The sequence below is a fragment of the Lycorma delicatula genome, chromosome 11 (assembly GCF_047948215.1).
Source record: "Lycorma delicatula isolate Av1 chromosome 11, ASM4794821v1, whole genome shotgun sequence".
NCBI lineage: Eukaryota > Metazoa > Arthropoda > Insecta > Hemiptera > Fulgoridae > Lycorma > Lycorma delicatula.
This window is the reverse complement of record NC_134465.1, coordinates 29,878,246-29,898,386: the sequence shown is the minus strand read 5'-3', so window position 1 is coordinate 29,898,386 and position 20,141 is coordinate 29,878,246. Positions and strand designations below refer to the sequence as shown.

Below are 20,141 nucleotides of genomic sequence, written 5' to 3'. Positions count from 1 at the left end.
ATTTTTTTGCAAAAATATTTCTTTTCACGTAACTAACATATTCTGAATATGAGCCAAATCGGACCGTAAATACAATTTTTCGAAATATCTCGATCCCAGCGCCACCTAGCGGGTCCAAACTAATTTAGAAACTTCGCGGGCGAGTGCACACCAAATTTTCATCGCAATCGGATGAATGGTATAAGAACGCATATGGGACAAACAAACAAACATTCATTTTTATATACACAGCTTTTACCCTCAGCGAGCACATGCGACTCTCTCCGGAGAAGGAAGCGCATTGCTTCATCCAAAACAACTAGAGCCTCGGTAGGCGTATTCCTGCTAGTCCGAAAGGCGCTAGCACCGAAAGGACTTCAGTGAACGGACTGAAGGGGAATCACGCCGGGAGTACGAGGCACAAAAAGCTTAGTCTCCCACGGTTTGACCCAGTAAATAATTTCACGCTGATCCATAGGATAGAACGCAAATCACCAAATCCGCCCATAAATAAAACATAATAATTTATAACCTCCACTAAATAACCATCCCAATCCTTTAGGGGGAAGACCTTGCGACGTTACCGGTCACCATACCACCCCCTCCGTTCCAAGCCCTGACGGACTTCACCGGAGGTCGTCTTTAGACCCTCTAACAGATTACATCTCACAGTCATCAGCCAGGCCTCGGTCGGGATGTCACCGATGTAAATGCCTCGGCAGACATTTGGATCAGTAAAATACATATCAAATTTTGCCTTCACGTAGGCCTCAAACGGACATCTTAACATCCAACCTAACATGATTCCCTCAAACTAACTGACCGAAACCGCGGAAGCGCGAACCCCGCGCCTAATTAAGATTTGACAACACCGTTCGTGACTGTGAATGCCTCAGAGAACGAACGAGTTTAAAGTAAAATCAGTGTTACACTCATACCAATCAAAATTGTGTTTTACGCAACATAGAAATTCAGACCTACATCCAAATAAGTCGACCAGTTTAGGTCACCTAACAAGGGGAACGCAACCTCATTCCGGTCCGCGCGGGAGCCGGGGATAAACCCCGCACCACTACCCGGCCACATCATGGTGTTTCGCGTGGCATTACTAAGTCACGATCAAAACCGCCACCGGGGGAGAGAAGCCACATCACCGGTCGCACGAGTGTGGCGACTAAATAACCAATAATCCGCTCGGTAAAAGAAAGACACAGCAACAAGGGATTTTGTCCAGGCTCTGCGATCTGTAGGGATAAATAATTAAACTCCCGCCATTCTTGCGTTCCGTTCTGTTCTAGCTTCATATTTTACGACAGATCGCCATTCATTTTTTTTTTGTTTTTTTTTTTTTTAGTTATACATATAATTCTTTAGACTATTGAAGAAGACTGCTTGTTCCAGAAAATAAATCTAATAGATTTTTTTAGCTAATATCTCAGATTGCTGTAGTAAAATGTATGAAACAAGATAAAAAAATTTACATTTATTAAAAGCAGTTTTATAACTTAAGTTCAAAAAGACGAATAGTAAATTAAATGAAAAAATAATAATATAGAGAAAATTTATAATTGTAATAAAGTTTCCAAATATAATGGAATTATATTTGAGAAAAACTAGGATGAATCATGTCCGGGCTGATTATATGGATTTAAGACAATATTTTAACATATATTCATTAATAAAAAATATCAAATCAGATTATAGTACAATTTCACAATGCGGCCAACCGGAGAAAATTATTATAACTGTGTTATAAATGAAAAAAAAAGAAACAATGCCAATTCAGTTAATATTGCAATACAATTAAAATATTACCGAATGTTATAATAAAGATTTGAATTTTATGGAATGAAATAGAATAAAATAAAAATACAGCACTGAGTATAGTACGTACTTAAAAGTTTTTGTAACTGGATTTTATTTTGTCGTTGTTTTTTTTAGAACAGTAAACTACGGTAATTGTATAAACTTTTAAGCACCTTCTTTTATAGTCTAATTGAAAATAAAATACTGTAATAACTGATTTGAATTCAAAATACCGTTAACTAATATACAGTACTATTTTATTAGAATAGATTTCTACATTAACACAAAACATCTAAATGTATATATCAGACACTTAGATTTAAGACAGTTATTTGAAAAAGTAGAAAATTATTTTTATTTGCTTGGAGTTATATTTTTTTACAACTACGAATAATTTCACAGAGATAAATATATTAGCATATTTATTTATTCTGTTTAATTTATTACTAAATATATATAAGTAGTTATAATGTTTTTTTATACCTACTAAAAAGTAGACAAATTTCTTTTAATATTTGATAACATTTTTTTTTGGGGGAGAGAATATTGTTTTATCCACATTATAACTGTATCAGCGTTATTATGATACGCGTTACAACGGGGTTGTAATAAAATTACCCTTAAAGTGGGGATTCCTTTGAGATGCCACTGGGGGGAATGTAAGACCGTATCTCGATGGGGGTGGGGGTTCCCCACTAGAGGCGAGCCGTCAAGACCGGAGTCCCGGTGGGAAGTTTCCTTTTGGGAACTCCTTATTTGAGGCATGGGATGCAAAAAGACCGAGTCCCGGCTGCCTGAGCGGGGCCTTGCGTCCTTCCGAGGTAGTTTGAGGCGAAGGCACCCCCCCGTGGTTGAGTTTATGCTTAATTGTGTGTCCAGCTTCCGGAGGCGGGGAAACTACGGAAACTACTTTTATAACTTTTGAGTAATTTTTTTTTTATACAAGTATTACTGGTAGTTTCTTGACCTTTCATCCGGAGATCCCGGGTTCGAATCTCGATCAGGCATGGTATTTTTCATACGCTACAAAATTTCCATTTCATTTTCACATGTACAAGCTTCAAACTTTTCTAGTGAATTAATCAGAAAAAAATAATATTATACGAAATGATTTCATCTACAGTTTTTTATAAAGTATTTTTAATTGCCATAAACAAATGGAATTCGGTCATGTATAAAATATCAGAAGATCCAACTATTTGGTCGCAGTCTTACAGATGAATTTGAAACTTAATAACCCGTATCATATAATAGTAAAAACTTAACAGTAATCAAATTTTATTCCATAATAACTTTTTTTATTTGATGATTTAATTTTAATATTAAACATTTTCTTAAAATGATTAAAGAATTCAGTTCTAATTAACTGTTTGATAAATAATCCTTTCTCATATTTGAATATATCAGTATTTTTATTTTAATAAATAATAGACAATAATTTATCCCCATTTTAAATAACTATTTATTTTTTAAAAAAATCGCTAGTTTTCGATACTATTGTTTCAAAAATATTTAAATCTCTGAAGATTAGTTTGTTTCTTACATAATGAATAGGAAATATTTAAAAAAACCTTTTTTCCACGATTTACCACTTACGGTAATTATCTTATAAAAAAATATTTTTTTAATATTACAAAATCAAATAGTATTAAAATACAATAATAAAGCTTAGTTTTCCTTAATTTTCTCAAGTTTTAAGAATAATATTTGTAATAAAATGATAAACAGGTCAACAGAATAATGATAAACATGGTTAACATAGGTTAATAGAAGCATGATGAAAAAATAAAATAAGAAACACACGATTTTTTTAACGTTGTTCTAAAGAGAATTATTAAACTTTAAATCATCGGAAATAAAGGTGTAAATGATTAAATATTACATTGTAATAAATTAATAAAAGTATAATCAAACATTTAAAAAAATTTGATATACTTTTAATAATACGTTCTCGGAGTTTTCTTAGAATTTAAAACTGATTCTCTGTCGGAGACCACTCTTTAGTCTTCACTGTTCCCCAAATTAGATAACACTATGGAAGCACTGATTTTTAGTTCCTGGTGTCCTTAATGCGGAGGATCGAAAATACACTGGAGAAATATCGGGAGGAAGGAATTAAACATAAGTAAAAGAGATAAGAGTAGTGATAAAGGACAATTTACCATGGAAAGGATCATAATACGAGACAAACAAATCTGCCAAGAAGAACTTTAATAATTCATCCAGCAATGCTCATCCAGTAATGATTCATTCAGTCAGCGAACGCTGACTGGATGAATCATTCGAAGGTTTGAATGCTACATCTTCTTTCTTTTCCCTGCTTAGCCTCCGGTAACTACCTTTCAGATAATACTTCAGAAAATAATACTTCTAGAAAATATCAATAGATATTTCTAGAAAAACTAAGAATTTCAAGAAAAACAGGGATTTATTTGTTTTATAAAAATTTAATTTTAATTTTCTTTTAAGACATGAATTTTTCACTAATTTTTTGTACCTTCTAGAAAATTTCCCGAAATACTTATTTTTCTTTTAAATTTTATATTCTCAAAAATGATCCATATGATTAAATAAAATTTTTACACTTTTATTAAAAAAAAATTATTTTAGGGAAAATTCCAAGTTTAAAAAATAAAATTGTAAAAAAAAAATTATTGAGGAAATATTCAACATTATAATAACAACAGATCTTCATTAAATATCTATCGACATTTTCCAAATGATATGTCAACACATTGATCAAAATAACAAAAAAAAAATTTATTTTCATTATGAAATAACAAAAATAAGAAAACCATACTGTTTCTGATACTCTTAATTTTCCTGCCTGAAAATGACTGCAGGGTAGTTTTACTCTACTCTAACTCTAATTTTAGAATTCGTGATTTGACTTTCCGGATAACTATTTGGCAATTACTTCTTTTTATCTTTTCTTTTCTTTTTCCTGTATAGCCTCCAGGAATTACTGTTCACGTATTACTTAAGAGGATGAATGAGAATGATATGTATGAGTGTAAATAAAGTGTAGTTTTGTACAGTCTCAGTTCGACCATTCCTGAGATGTGTGGTTAATTGAAACACAACCACTAAAGAACACCGGTATCCACGATCTGGCATTCAAATCCGTATAAAAAAAACTGACTTTACTAGGATTTGAACGCTGGAACTCTCAACTTCCAAATCAGCTGATTTGGGAAGACGCGTTTACCACTAGACTAACCCGGTGGGTTTTCAATGCTAGATCTACATTTTTTTATAATTTCTACATGAATTAATGAATTATCGAGGAACAGGAATATTCATATAAAGGGAATTATCATTCTAAAGAAACAATCTCGATAAATGTGTGAGATGAGAAAGTACTCAATGGGTTTTCAAAAGGTGATGCACTTATGGAAAAATGATCTAAGGTTCAAATCCTAATAAAGGCAGTTATTTTTACACGGATTTGAATAATAGATCGTGGATACCGGTGTTCTTTGGTGGTTGGGTTTCAATTAAGCACATATCTCAGGAATGGTCGAACTGAGACTGTACAAGCTTACATTTCATTTACATTTATACATATCATCCTCATTCATCCTCTGAAGTAATATCTTGCGGTGGTTTCGGAGGCTAAACAGAAAAGGAAGTCTCTAATGATTTTAATTGCTGATGCGACTATAAATAAAAATATTAAAAAAAAATAATGATTTTGTATTAAACTGTAAGTAATGCGCACTATTTAAAAAACTAGTATTACTAAATATAAAAAAAATAAATCGACAAGAAGTAATTTAGACTTACAAAAAAAATTTCTTCCATTAAAATATATTGTTTATTGAATTCATTCAAACGCATACTAATGACATCATAATGGCCATTAAATCTTTATTTTATCACGCGTGCTAGTAACTCGTGTATATCGTAATGTATTACCTTATGGTTTTATAATCTATTTTTAATAATACAAAAAATTTACTTAGATTTTGGATACGATGGGGCAATCAGCGTATGCTCATACAAGGACTCTTATTAAAATTCAACTAACCTGTAACTAATCTCAATGTAAAATACATATTTGAATATATGACGTAAAAGAGGAATTTTTTTCGTTTTAAAAAAAATATTTTTTATGTCGGTAACCGAAAAAATGCAATTATTTAAAACTTGAGGTAATTAAAAAAATTATAATTAAATTTTTGTAAATGAAAATTTATATTTATGAAAGATAAAATAAGAGCTTATGTAATTAAATAAAAAGAAATAAAAATAAAGAAACGAGCAAAATTTGTTGTAAGTTTGTAAATTTGTTTTATACGTTATATACGGAAAGTGGTAGAACGCATTTATGCAAAATACATGACTAAGTAAAATCATATACAAAAACATCATTATAATATTTCATTGTTAACTTTCCCTCTATCTCTTTCATTTTTATGTTTCCCTTTCATTTTTACTTTCCCCTTTTTCATTTCCTCTTGCACATATAATATTATCTACCCTTCTTCTAACTCTTTTTTATGTTGTTATTTTTGTTACACATAGTATAACTTTAAGAACAATGATTTAATCTTTTATATATCACACAACGTTTTATTTTTAAAATTAATTTGCTTTTTACGTATAATTATTATTAATTAGAAAAAAACAACTTGTACACTATATTAAAATAATAATAATTAAGGTAGTAGAGTATATGTAGTATATACTAGTGTACTAAAAATAAAATACATGACAATTTTGCAGTGTTGAAAACTCGGTTGTGTAACTTTTGCTAATATTTATGAGAATTCTAGGTTCTCTCCCGATAAAAGCTAGAGATTTTGTCAGGAGGGTACTTAGAATCTCTACCTCTATTGTAGAGAAAGATACGTAGTATTTTTAAAACGTTTTTAGCATTAACTTATAATTTTTACAGAACTATTAAAAACGTTTTTATATTTAACTAATATAAATATATATATATACATACAGAATGTTTCTAAAATGTTCAGGTGACTATACGTTTTCGGATTCTACTTATAAAACTAAACAAAACATATCCTTAGGAAAAATGTCAGTTTTTCTTTTGTTTACCCCTTGTCCGCCATTTTGTTACTCTTATATAAAAACTTCTATCTCAAGTTCGGATAGATACATCACATTAATATTTGTTAAACGTCTTGGTAATATAGTTTTAAAATTAGCAAAAAATCAGGACTTAAATACGTTCGCAAATTACAAAATGCCGGCCATATCTATTTTTTAATCCGTTATATCTCCATAAATATTAATTTATCAAAATTTATATTATTTTCTAAAATATTAAGCTATTTTTGAAAAAAAAACTTTTTTTTAAAAATTGGTTAACAAATAGCCGAGTTATGGCAAAAAATTTATATAATTTTGTATCTGTTTTCATGTCCTCCACCTTTACGTTCAATTCCATGAAATATTATTTTTTGTTAATGTTAGTATTGTAAATTAGTATCAGACTAAGTAATAATTTTCTCTCAATTAATAATTAACACACTTAATAATTATGACACAAAATTACATCAATTTTCTGCCATAACTCGACTATTTGTTAACGGATTTTAAAAAATAAATTTCATTTGGTTCAATATAAAGGGCTTAATATTTGAGCATATAACATAAATTTTGATAAAACTAATATTTACGGATTGAAAAATAAACATGGCCGCCACTTTGTAATTTGCAAAGGTATATAAGTCCTGATTTTTTTGATAATTTTAAAACTTTATTACTAAGACGTTACCAAATATTAATGTGATTTATTTATCCGAAATAGACATATTAATTTTTATATAAAAATAACAAAATGGCGGACAGACAGAGGGAGAACGAAGGAGAAATTGCCGTTTTTCCTAAAGATATTTTATGTTTTACAATTTTTTGAATTTTACAAATTAGAATTACAATTACAATTAGAATTCGAAAAATTATATTCAGCCCACCATTTTAAACCAGCCGGGTTGGTCTAGTGGTCCAACGCGGCTTCTCAAATCAGCTGATTTGGAAGCCGAGAGTTCCAGCGTTCAAGTCCTAGTAAAGGCAATTACTTTGATACGAATTTGAATATCGTGGATACCGTTATTCTTTGGTGGTTGGATTTCAATTAACCCAAGAATGGTCGAACTGAGACTATACAAGTTTACACTTCATTTACACTCGTACATATCATCTTCATCCATCTTGTGAAGTAATACCTGAACAGTAATTCCCGGAGGCTAAACAGGAAAAAGAAAGAAAAGCCTACCATTTTAGAAACACTTTGTATATTGTGAATAAAATATTTAATATTAAAAAGAAAAAGAAAAGATTTTTTGAACATAAATAGACAAATTTATTGTCAGTAACAAAGTTATTGAGAATTGAAATTATCTTTCTCATACATTATCGGTATTTATTTTTATAATAGACTGGGAGATGATTTATTTCCATATTCATGTAATATCGAATTTTAATTTGAAAAATACATCAAATTAAAAAAGAACCCAAAATATTTAAATCGATGAAAATCGATTTAAAAGCATAGTTAGAAGAGTGGATTAATTCATTGAAATCTTCAAATAAAATTCGGAAAGTTTTGAAACATTCCAAACTATTTTTCTTTATTATTTTGAAAATTGATTTCAAGAAAATTACATTTTTAAGTCATATAATTTTTAAGTACCATAAACTTATATAGTAATTAAACCAGTAATACATGTTAATCGTATGTTAATTATTGTTTAGCCAGTATCGTTAAACTTGAATGATCTTCCTTCAGTATATTAAATATTTTCAGCTGTTTCATCATATTTTTCAATTTTCATAAATATACTATTTTAAATATTTGGGATTTTTCGTAATATCAAATTATAAGAAGTACTGTTAATATAATTAAAATAAAATAATAAAATATAATTAAATAGTAAATGTAATTAAATTATACTGTTAGTATAATTTTGCAAAAAGAAACAGTATTACTAATGTTAAAAATTGCATACTCATTAATTTTTCGTGTTGTTTAATGACATCATTTTTATTTCAATATAATAAAAAAGATAAATAATATAATTAAAAATAGATCAAAGTATAATTCAATAAAATTTTACTAAAATCAGTTCAGATTTGTTTAAGATCTTAAGAAACAAATATTTAGATAGATGTGATGAATAAAAGCACTAAATTTTATTTTAAATCTATTAAATTACTTATGTATAATTTATTCTAATAAATTAATAAAAATAAGAAATAAATAAAAAATTATAAATACTGGAATCATTTGTTACATTCAACTTGGTAAATAAGGATGTTACCGACTTTGTAGTTACGCATTCCCACTTTTATTTTTTCTTCTCCTTCAATTATATGTTGCCATAGAAACGTATGACGTCACATTAAAACAACGTGTTTAATTGGCTGAAAGTATGTTTTCTGTCCTATTTCTCATTATCAAGGCTACTACTACTTTTAGTGTTTTTGCTGAAGTGCTAGTAAAAATGTATTTTAGTATTTTTCATTGTTATTATTACGTTACGGACGACTTCTATGTTTTTATATCTTATTTTATTTTACATTGTTTAAAATAAAGTAACTACGACTGGAAATAAATGTGGAATTAGTTTTTGAAAATATTTCAGTTTAGAAAACTATTTCTTATTAATTTATAAAAACCTTTACAAAAAATAGTTGAGTGTTAATATATCTTAAATGTTTAAAAAATAAATTGAATTATTTTTTAAAATTATTTAAAAATTATAAGAATTAACTCAAATACAATTCTGGGCAAAGTAAAAAACTCCGTTAAATATATCATAAAGCCATATTAATTATAACACAAAGTTTTCATACATAATTAATTAAAACAAAAGTTAAAATTAATTTTTATATTTGCAAATAAGTTTTTTTTTTTAACCACCGGATCCACCGTTAGGAATTTTTCAGATGATGAATGATTTGCTGCGTGTGTGAAAATGTCGTGCCTGACCGGGATTCGAACCCGGGACCTCCAGATGAAAGGCCGAGACGCTACCACTCGCGTCACGCAGAGCAGCATTTTAACCCACCGGGTTAGTCTAGTGGTCCACACGTCTTCCCAAATCAACTGATTTGGAAGTCGAGAGTTCCAGCGTTCAACTCCTAGTAAATTCAGTTATTTTTGCACGGATTTGAATACTAGATCGTGGGTGTTCTCTGGTGGTTGGGCTTCAAATAACCACACATCTCAGGAATGTTCGAACTGAGACTGTACAAGACTACACTTCAAGACTATACTCATACATATGATCTTCATTCATCTTCTAAAGTATTATCTGAAAGGTAATTACCGGAGGCTAACAGGAAAAAGAAAGATTTGCAAATAAGTTGGACATATATATATATATATATATATATTCCTACTCTTACAATATCTCATAAAAAAAATTGCAAGTTGATGGTTAAAACAATAAAAAGGTTAAAAAAAGTATATGCCATAAAACTCTTCATTTTTTTTTTAATGATTGTATACATTATCTCCTAACGCTTTGATAAGGGTTGAAAAATACTGTTAGCTTAATTTCAGCTCATTTATAAAAAAAAACGTGTAATTCAATATAAATAGTTTGAACAGTTAATTTATCTCGGAATTTTAAGCGTAGAGATTGCATTATTATGTTATACAATAAAACGAAATAAAGAGACAACTTCCGTGCTTGAACTAAGATTCTTCAATGTGCAATTACTTGGATAAACTAAACCAGTTTTTATAATTTATAAAATTAGAAATTCTGATTGAAATTAGTAAATGAAAGATAATTTATAAATATCGTTGATCGAAAACGCTCAAATTTGTTGAGGGAAATGAAAAAGATTTTTATTAGGCAATTAATATGAAATATTTTTGAATTAATTTTCTGCGTTTCACATTGATCTAAATTCTAATAAGATTAAAAATAATCAAAAAGGGTATTTTGTTTTAACTTAAGTAATGAAATAGAATTAAATATATCAGGTTGAATAAAACGTATTGAGCATTTGGAGCCCAAAATAGAGAATACATATATTGTTATTGGAAAATAACATTACGAGACAACATATGCATCATGTTTTTTGACGACCTGCCATATTTTCGGCAATACAATAATCCTGTCGCTATGAACTTCTATGGTTTCTGATCAAAAAAAATTGTGACAAGAGGTTTTCACAGGCCTTTTTAAACTAACCTAACACCATTCATGGAATTCTGCAGGGATCGAAACAAATAATAGTCTGATGGTGTCAGGTCCATCATATGGACCAATTATATTGGACGGTTGGATGGATTAAAATCTCGCTGTCAAATTCTCTCAATTTGTTACGGATAGTTAAACATTTTTTGATGACTAGTGTCATCAGCGTGGAATACACACCCTTTCTGTTGACCACTTTAGGCAATTTGTTTTAAGTTGCCAGGAACAATCGCACTAATTATCGACAATACAGGTCTGAGTATCGTTCTTTTTTTCCTTTTTAGCATCCGGGAATCACCGTTAGGTATTACTTCAGAGGATAATATGTATGAGTGTAAGTAAAGTGTAATCTTGTACATTCTCAGTTCGACCATTCCTGAGATGTGTGGTTAATTGAAACCCAATCACCAAAGAACACCGGTATCCACGATCTAGTATTCAAATCCGTGTAAAAATAACTGACTTTACTAGGACTTGAACGCTGGAACTTTCGACTTCCAAATCAGCTGATTTGGGAAGACTCGTTCACCAGTGGATCAACTGAGTCTATCGTTCTTTTTTTTTTTTTTTTTTTTTTTTCCTCTCAGCTCCCCTGGGCCGGACCGACTTGTTGGTATTACGCCGCCCAGGGGAGTGTCTTTAAACTCAAATAGGCCTCCCCACCTACCGGCTATATACCGGCAAGGCAGGTCGGCCTACCGGTTAGCTCTTTTTGAGAGTTCTTTATCAATATTGGCCCCTTGGGGACCCAAAAGGGCAATACTAATACACCACGCCAGACCCAGTTCGCCGCGACGCGGTACCGGGTCCCTTCAGTATTCAGTGTGCTCTTGCCTGACTGTTACCCGTGGAGTCCTTGGTGGCTCATCAGTGCCAACACACCGCAGCATGCTGGACCTCACCAGCAAGGCTGTCCACCCAGTCCTATTCTAGCCAACACCTTGTCTTCTCTCATCGGAATATTTCTGTAGAACAACTTGTCTAACAAAACTAGCAAAATTATTCCAGTTTGACTCGCTTCTTAGCATGTAGTCTACTGTTGTCTCTGGAGTTATACCTGTGAGTGCCTTACTATGTCTAAGTGTGTCCCACCTATTGCACTCAAAAAAGGTGTGCTCAGCATCATCTATCTCGTTGCAGTAGTTGCAAATTGGCTCTTCTCTCTTGCCTATTTTGTGCAGGTAGTTATTGAAGGAACCATGTCCTGTAAAAAACTGCGATAGGTGATGATCAACCTCACCAAATCTTCTCGACAACCATGGCTTGATGTTGGGGATGAGGGTTCTCGTCCATCGACCCACAGCTTCCTGCGACCATCTTTCCTGCCAGATATTATAAACGGCATCCCTGACCTCTTGTTCTGGCTTGCCTTGTGCCCTCTCCACCCTCTTTTTTGCGATTAGGTCAATAGGAGGTGTACCCGATAACACGCACAGGGCGGCATAGGACACTGTCCTGTATGCGGACACAACACCTAGGAGCACACACCTGTGCGTCCTCGCCAGTCTCTCTTTGTTGCGCCTGATTGCGATAGAGCGCCACCAAGCCGGAACGGCATACATAAGCGAAGACACGACGGTGGTCGCCAGTAAACGGCGCTTTGATGCCCGAGGGGCATTCTGCGATGACATAATGATGTTTAGACTTTTTATCATCCTTTCTGCCTTGTTGCATACATTGACTATGTGCTCGGTGTATCTACCGTTTTTCTGAGTCTATCGTTCTGCCTGACGGCAACATCACTATGTACAATACCTTTTCAATCTCATAAAACCCAAAGCATAACCTTCCTGGACGTCAGTATAGGCTGTGTCACAGACCGTGGAGCTTCCCCTCGCTTCGACCACGATCTTTTTTGAATATTGTTGTAGTAGGTTATCCTACGAAAACACTCGCGATCAACCGCTTCAGAAACGGCTCGATTTCGTTAAGTTTCAAGAAAAGATTCGCCGATAGAAATTCGATAAGTAAATTTTTCCGAGTCAGATCATCTGGCACTTAAACGCCAAACTTCTTTTTGTATGCAGCTTTCTCCAAATGGTTTAACATTGTTTGGCGATGGTTGGTAATATTATGCCTGCTTACATGTCGGTTTTTCTCGACTTTTTCCAGAATACGCTAACACCGTTTCATTAGAAAAAGGTTCAATAATTTTCAGATTACCTTTTATTAAAAGAAAGGTTTTGGAAAACAAAATAAAACTATATTTATTATTCTATCATTTTTATGAAGCAAGTTATTAAGTTTCAAACTAATTTTTAATGATGTAGTACAATTTCTTTGATTTGCAAGAATATTTTCATAAAAAAACTAGATGTATTTCATTAAAGCCAATAAATAAACGAATTATTTGTATTTTGTTTATTAAATACAGTATTAATATAAGATAATGGTCGTTAAAGTTCTTGTTGACCTAAATATTTCTTCATGATAAATAAATTTAATGTTTAATGACGTAAATGATAGCTTTTATTTATCACAAATGTAATTAGTAGTAAATACCGCTAATACATTATTGGTAAAGCTTTTTCTGGAGTCAATTTAAAATCGTTATTACTTTCTAAATCCATCTACGTAATGATGTTAATAAAAATATTTTATTTTTATTTTCAACAGTCTTTTTATTTGTGCACATTAAGAAATTAATTTTTTTTTAAATTATTTTTACCGTTTTCAAAATTAAAAAAACAAGTAAATAACTATGAAAAAATTTACTTTTAATAAATGAAGCTTAAAATAAATAAATTAAAAAGTATAAGTCTGATATACTTTATTTATATGAGACCAGTAATTTGTTTTGTCTCTTTATTTTTTATTTGACGTTTTATATTTTATAGTATCACACTTAAAGTTCTTCAGCCGAGATTATATTTTATATTGATAATTAAAAACCAACAACAGATAGTGCTCGAAAGTCAAAAATGAGGAACAGATAACATTAAAATTTAATTAATAAAGCTAAGAACCGATCCGTCAATCTTCTAAATTGTAAACTTTAACCACTCCGCTATCCTGATTCCTGTAAAAAAAAGAAGAAAGATTGTTTAAACATTTTATAGTTTCATTTTATGTAAATTTCTAGATTTACTTATCAGAAAAACAACTGGTGTAAAATTGTGAGAAATTGGACAGCTCTTCTTTTTTGGATAACTTATAATCCAAAAAATCTTTTTATTATTTAAAAAAAAGTAAGAAATTCCAGTTTTAAACAATAAAAAATAAGTCAATAGAACTTACTTTGTAATCATATTCCTCTCTTCCCCACAATAAATCAGACCAAGGATTCTATGAAGATTCCGACAGCTTTACCACATAGATCTAACAAAGTTATATTCACTTCCAAAATCTAACCACTAAGGAACCGCAATGCGAAAACTAAAACCCAACTTAGAGGATTGATAAAGTTCATATAAATCCATAATCTATCAGAAGAACTGGGATTTTTACTTAGGATGGAAGTAGGATACTAACTAATAATATTTTTTTTTATATATGACGCAACAAAAACTGTATTTCTATACAAATAAAAGAATAAATCAAGAATAGGAGGAGGTTTCCTATTAGAATATATTTGCTCATTCAAGGAACCGAGCGGCACATTAGCAAAGTAAAAATAGATCAAAAACAGAATGTAATTTTTTTTTGTGAATGAAAATCGCTTTGGCATTATCATCGCCCGGAATAAAATTTTATACATAAAAAATAAATTGAAAAAACTATAACTACTTAAAAACTAAAAAAATTAAACAAAAACTTACAACTAATACCACAGCTAAGATTTATTTACGAAAAACACTTAAAACTAATTTTTTATTTATTTATTAAAATAAAAAAAACAATATCCCTCTCACAAAAATAAATGTTAGGTAACTTTTTACGTGACTACCCAAAAAAGGGGTGTAATGTATTAAAGGTGTATGTGTATGTATGTACGTTTGTTCCACCGTAGCAGCTCAATGGCCGAAGCGATTTAAATGTATGACCACGCGTTAGAATTCTTATGTTACCGGGAGTGTCATAGATTATATAAATATGGGTATATACAGAGTGTCCCATATAAAACGCAACACATGAATCACTCATCCATGAAATTTCAAAAGTCAAGCTTATTCCTCTACTCGTTACTGAAATGGACTCGTCCAACATCTGAACATTGCGGCGACGCAGTAGAACACTACCGATAGTAACAACAATGTAATCATAACGTTCAGTGTATTGGTAGAGACAGATGGTGTTTTCGCTAGATGAACGTGTTTTCATTGTTGAGTCGTACTTCAGTACGAAATCAGCGATTGCAGTGCAAGATTTGTTTCGCCATAAGTACCCAGATAAACCAGCTCCTAACAAAACATCAGTATTAAGGTTGTTCGCAAAATTTAGAGAAACCGGTTCTGTTAATAACAAGGAACACAAAAGATCTGAGTCAGTGTTGAATACAGATACGGTCGCTGAAATCAAAGACCGATTACTCGCCTCGCCAAATAAATCGAACAGACGTTTGTCTGCTGAAATTAATTCGTCTAAATCAACTGTTCATCGGGCGACCAAACGATTACAATTACGACCTTATCGCATTCAAACGGTTCATCGACTTCTCGAGCCAGACAAAGAAAAACGGCTACAATATTGTCAACGGTTCCGTCGATTTCTGCGTGAGGGAATTAATGTTATGGATTCGTTATTTTTCACAGATGAAGCACGGTTTCATTTAGACGGCTACATAAACAGCCAAAACAGTAGAATTTGGAGCGCTGAAAATCCCCACGTTTATCACGAAGAACAATTACACCCGCAGAAGTCGGGCGTGTGGTGCGCGATATAGCGGAAGAAAATAATCGGTCCTAAATTTTCGAGTACACCATTAATGCAGAACTATATCAGGATATTTTATTTCGGTTCATCGCACTCTTGGAAGAGGAAGACAGACACTGCTGGCTACAACATGACGGTGCGACATCGCACTACGCAGGTTCAACTTGTGATTTCGTCGAGGAATTCTTTGGTAATCGTGTTATCGGCCGAAGCTTGTGGCCACCAAGATCTCCAGATTTGACTGTGGCTGATTTTTTTGCTCGGGGTTACCTCAAAGATAAAGCCTACAGCAACAAACCACGAACACTTGAACGATTGAAAGTCAATATTGAACAACCTGTATTAAATATCCAGCCACAAACTTTGAAAAAAGTTGCAAGAAACGCTGTAAAAAGAATTGAAGCTTGTATTCAAGAAAATGGCGGCCACTTCCAACATTTACTCTAAATGTAAGGTAATGGATGGTAATAATAAAAATGACATTTACATTTACACATGCCTTTTTATTATTTCAATACCTACCAATATAAGGTTGGGTTGCGTTTTATATGGGACACTCTGTATATATATATATATATCCTTTTGTTTCTAGACGTTTCACGTCATCCACGATCGTTTGAACCCTTGCCCCAGAAACCCCAAAAAAAATTTCCAACCACATTTTTGGAATCATACAAATTACCTCCCCACCATCATACCCCTAAAAGTATTTTTCATCACCCCCCTGCCACAGCCACCCCAGAATTTATCGTGTGGGGTTGTTGATTTCAAGTGATTTTCGATCCTGAGTAAGAATATGCGGATACTTTTTTTTAATCGTAACCCGTTTTTGAGAAAATGGCAGTACAGCCTTTCAAAATGACGAGAAGTTTGACCCGTTCCCCAGTGCGCGGGGAGAAGTAACGAAGATCAAGAAGACGTAACGTTTGTGTCGCCCCCCGGACCGTCTTCAGAGAAAGGTGATACGGAGAAAGGTGATAAAACTCAAGAGAAGGGAGAAAAAACGAAAGGTATCAAAGGTGATAAATATACAATTCGGATTTATACAGGGTAAATCCACCGTTGACGCCTTGAGAAGAGTGGTGACGTGGGCGGATACGTATAGAGCGGGCACCTGCAGGACCAGAAAATTCTTTAATTGTCCTCTTCTAGGATGTTAGGAACGCGTTTAACAGCCTCCCATGGGCTGTAGTGGTGGACGAACTTGAACAAAGAAATATAAGCGCATATATCTGTGCAGTCATTTCGACCGTTTTTAGTAAACAGGAGTGGATTGTTACTGCTGAGGACGGTTCCAGATGCAAGGGGGAGTCCCACAGAAATGACTAACTGAATTTATTTTTTTAAGTAAGTTTTTTGTTAGTTGTTTATAAATTTGTATTTTTTTAAACGTTATAATCTCACTGAGTTGCACGTATTCCAATGTAATATTTATTGCTCTTTTCATTGGTAGGGTCAAAAATAGGTCATTTTATGAAAAACTCGTGTTAACCTTTAAATAAGATCAAGGTCATGTTCAAGGTCAAATGCAAGGCCATCATAAGGTAGGTGTTCTGAGTAATTTCTGTTAACATAATTATTTTTATTGTGCGTAGTTTACAAGAAAATCTCCTGGGGAGGTTAAGATGAAATACCCTTACTCTGTATATATATATATATTTTCACCCCCCCCCCACACACACACACACAAAGGAGTTTCATTATTATTCTCTAAACAAACATATGCTGATACCCAATTACAAATGATTCTACTTTTTATATAATGAAGATAAATAAATAAAAGTAATGAAATATGAAAGAGAACAGAATAATAAGTTAAAGAGATAAGGGGAAAAACGAAAAAGAAATATGATAAGGCAAAATATTTCCGAAGTGGGAAATTTTTTTTTTTTTAGTTAGTAAAATTACAACGAATATAATTATTAATAGCGATATCAAAACAATTTTGAGACAAGCAAGGAAACCTTTCATATACAGAAGAAATCTGATAATATTTTAAGATAAAGAAACCTGGAAAAAGGAAAAAGAGAAAGGAGAAGAAGAGAGGCCTTTGAAATGTGATTGTTACAGGAGGATGCTTAAAATCAAGTTGGTTAATACAGTTCAAAGTGAAAAAGTTATAAGACAACAAAAAAAGAAAAAAAATTCTTTGCAAAATCTTATAAAACAGACGAATCAGATTGATAAACCATCTATTAAGACATTCTGATTTAGTTAATTTTGCGTTATTAAAGAGACGTATTAAAATCAAGAAAAGACAAACATTAGAATATATAAAATAGAACATTGGGAATGTAGGATGTAATAAATATATTAATATTAAAAGATTAGTGCAGAAGAAAAATAATAGAAAATTAACAAGTCAAATTGTTGACATCAAACAAGTCAATTGAGGGAAAAATTATATTACAGAAAAACTTGTATCAGATGTAACTTGTTTTATTTAATATAATAATTTATCCACTTAGAAATAACTTAATGCCTGTAAAGTATAAAATAAGATTTCTTCAAGTTTAACTATAAACTTTGTAAGTTGACTGTTAAAGTGTGAAATAAAAAGTAAATTTCCTTCTTTTTTTCTCATTTTAGAAGTTAATATAAAAAAAAACAGACTTTATAAACTTCGATGAAGAAAGTTTATACTTTTATAAAAAAACAATTATTCTTTTTTTAAAACTTTATTTTATATTAAAAGAAAATACGCTGAAATATGATTTATGCAAGAAAATTTTAATTTCAATAAATTTAAACTAATATTGATCATCTGAATTTATCAGTTATACGAACGAGTTATTTTTAATTTAATAGTTTAAAAAACTTATATAAAATTCCTTTTTTTTTACTTATTCTACTATGGTATTTTTAATAGCGTTTGAACTATTTCAAAAGGAAAAACGATTGTTTTTTTTAATTATAAGTTTTTAATCACTTTAAATTACACGGCTGATAGTTTCTATTTAATTAAAAACAACTCTCCTTCTAATGGTAATGTTTTATATTTGAAATTCATATATTGTCTAATTTTATTTCCTTGATGATGAGCAGAAGAACAATAAACGGGTGTTTCAAAATGGATATCGGGATTTTAAAGTTATGTAATATTTATTAAGATTTACTTACATAAATTATAAATAAAATGAAAGAGAAACTCAAATAATTTTTTCTATATGTATTCACTGTACTATTAAGACCACACATACACTGTTTGAAAACCATTTGTCACACGGCACATATCCAGCCGATAGGAGAGTTCATCCCATCCTTTAATCAACAAGTTTGAAGTAATTGATGCGATACCTTCTTCAGTCCTGTATCTCAAGTCGCGTAAGTCGGCTAATAACGATAGCACATATACTTGATCCTTTATAAACCCTCACAGATAAAATTTCACGGAGTCAGATCGGGCGAACGTGGAGGTCACAGCAAACATCTAGTCCCTGGCGACCAATCCAGCGTCTGAGAGGATTTCATTCAATCATCGCGTAAAGCGTTATGCCAGTGAGGAGGCTGACCATCTTGTTGCCACTAAAATTTTTTGGTTCGTATTGAAGTTGAGAAAAGAGCCATGGTTATAGAATAGACTAGGGTTTCCTAGGATTATGGACAAAAGAATCTCTTTTACGTTCGACGTTGTCTTTGGACTCACTCGGTCGTTCTGTATTCTTCTCTTTACAAATAAAGCCAATGGTTTCAAATTGTTTATACCATCTACGAATGTTATTGTCACTTGTGGTGGATCACAATGGAACGTCAAACGGAAAGTACGTTGAACGGTAATTACAGATTCACACTTTGCAAATTGCAAAACACAGAACGCTTTCTATTAGTGGCATCTTTGCTACTAGCTCTTTCTAGCAGAAGGTAAGGAAATAGTTTATGAGCTTGCACACAGCTAAAATTGTTTGATTTGCTCTTTCATTTTATGTATAATTAATCAATGTATACGAAACTTCAGAAATATTACATAACTTTAAAACCCCGATATTCATTTCGAATCACTCGTATTATAAAACCATTGCTTTATTGTAGAAAGAGAGATATATTTATTCAGAATACATAACCAAGCCGAGGACTTTGTTATAGCTGTGATACATATAATGGCATCAGTCCATTCGGTTGTCTACGTTACAGTTATTCATAGACATATTCTTATTAGGAATGGTCTTACACGAGTTTGTCCTATTGAAAGTCTGTTCTATTGAAGTCTGGCTTATTTATGGAAATAGATAGGTCCCCTTTATTTTAATAAAATAACTATTATTGTCATGCTAAAGAAAGCTGATTGGGGTAGGAATATGATGATACGCATCGCAGAGTACTTAGAAACTGCAGATAGCATGGCAGAGGTACTTCCTGGATAAGGAG

At 31.7% G+C, this 20,141-nt stretch overlaps 1 protein-coding gene across 1 annotated transcript in view; it reads right to left on the bottom strand.

The window, feature by feature from the left end:
• Positions 1-13,351: 13,351 nt before the first annotated feature.
• LOC142332497 (neuropeptides capa receptor-like) overlaps positions 13,352-20,141 on the bottom strand; it is a gene marked incomplete at its 5' end in the record, with an annotated part of 292,426 nt that continues 285,636 nt past the window's right edge. The window contains one exon of the mRNA XM_075378947.1: positions 13,352-13,983. Within this exon, the coding sequence (XP_075235062.1) occupies positions 13,972-13,983 (12 nt within the window). The remainder of the gene's footprint in view (positions 13,984-20,141) is intronic.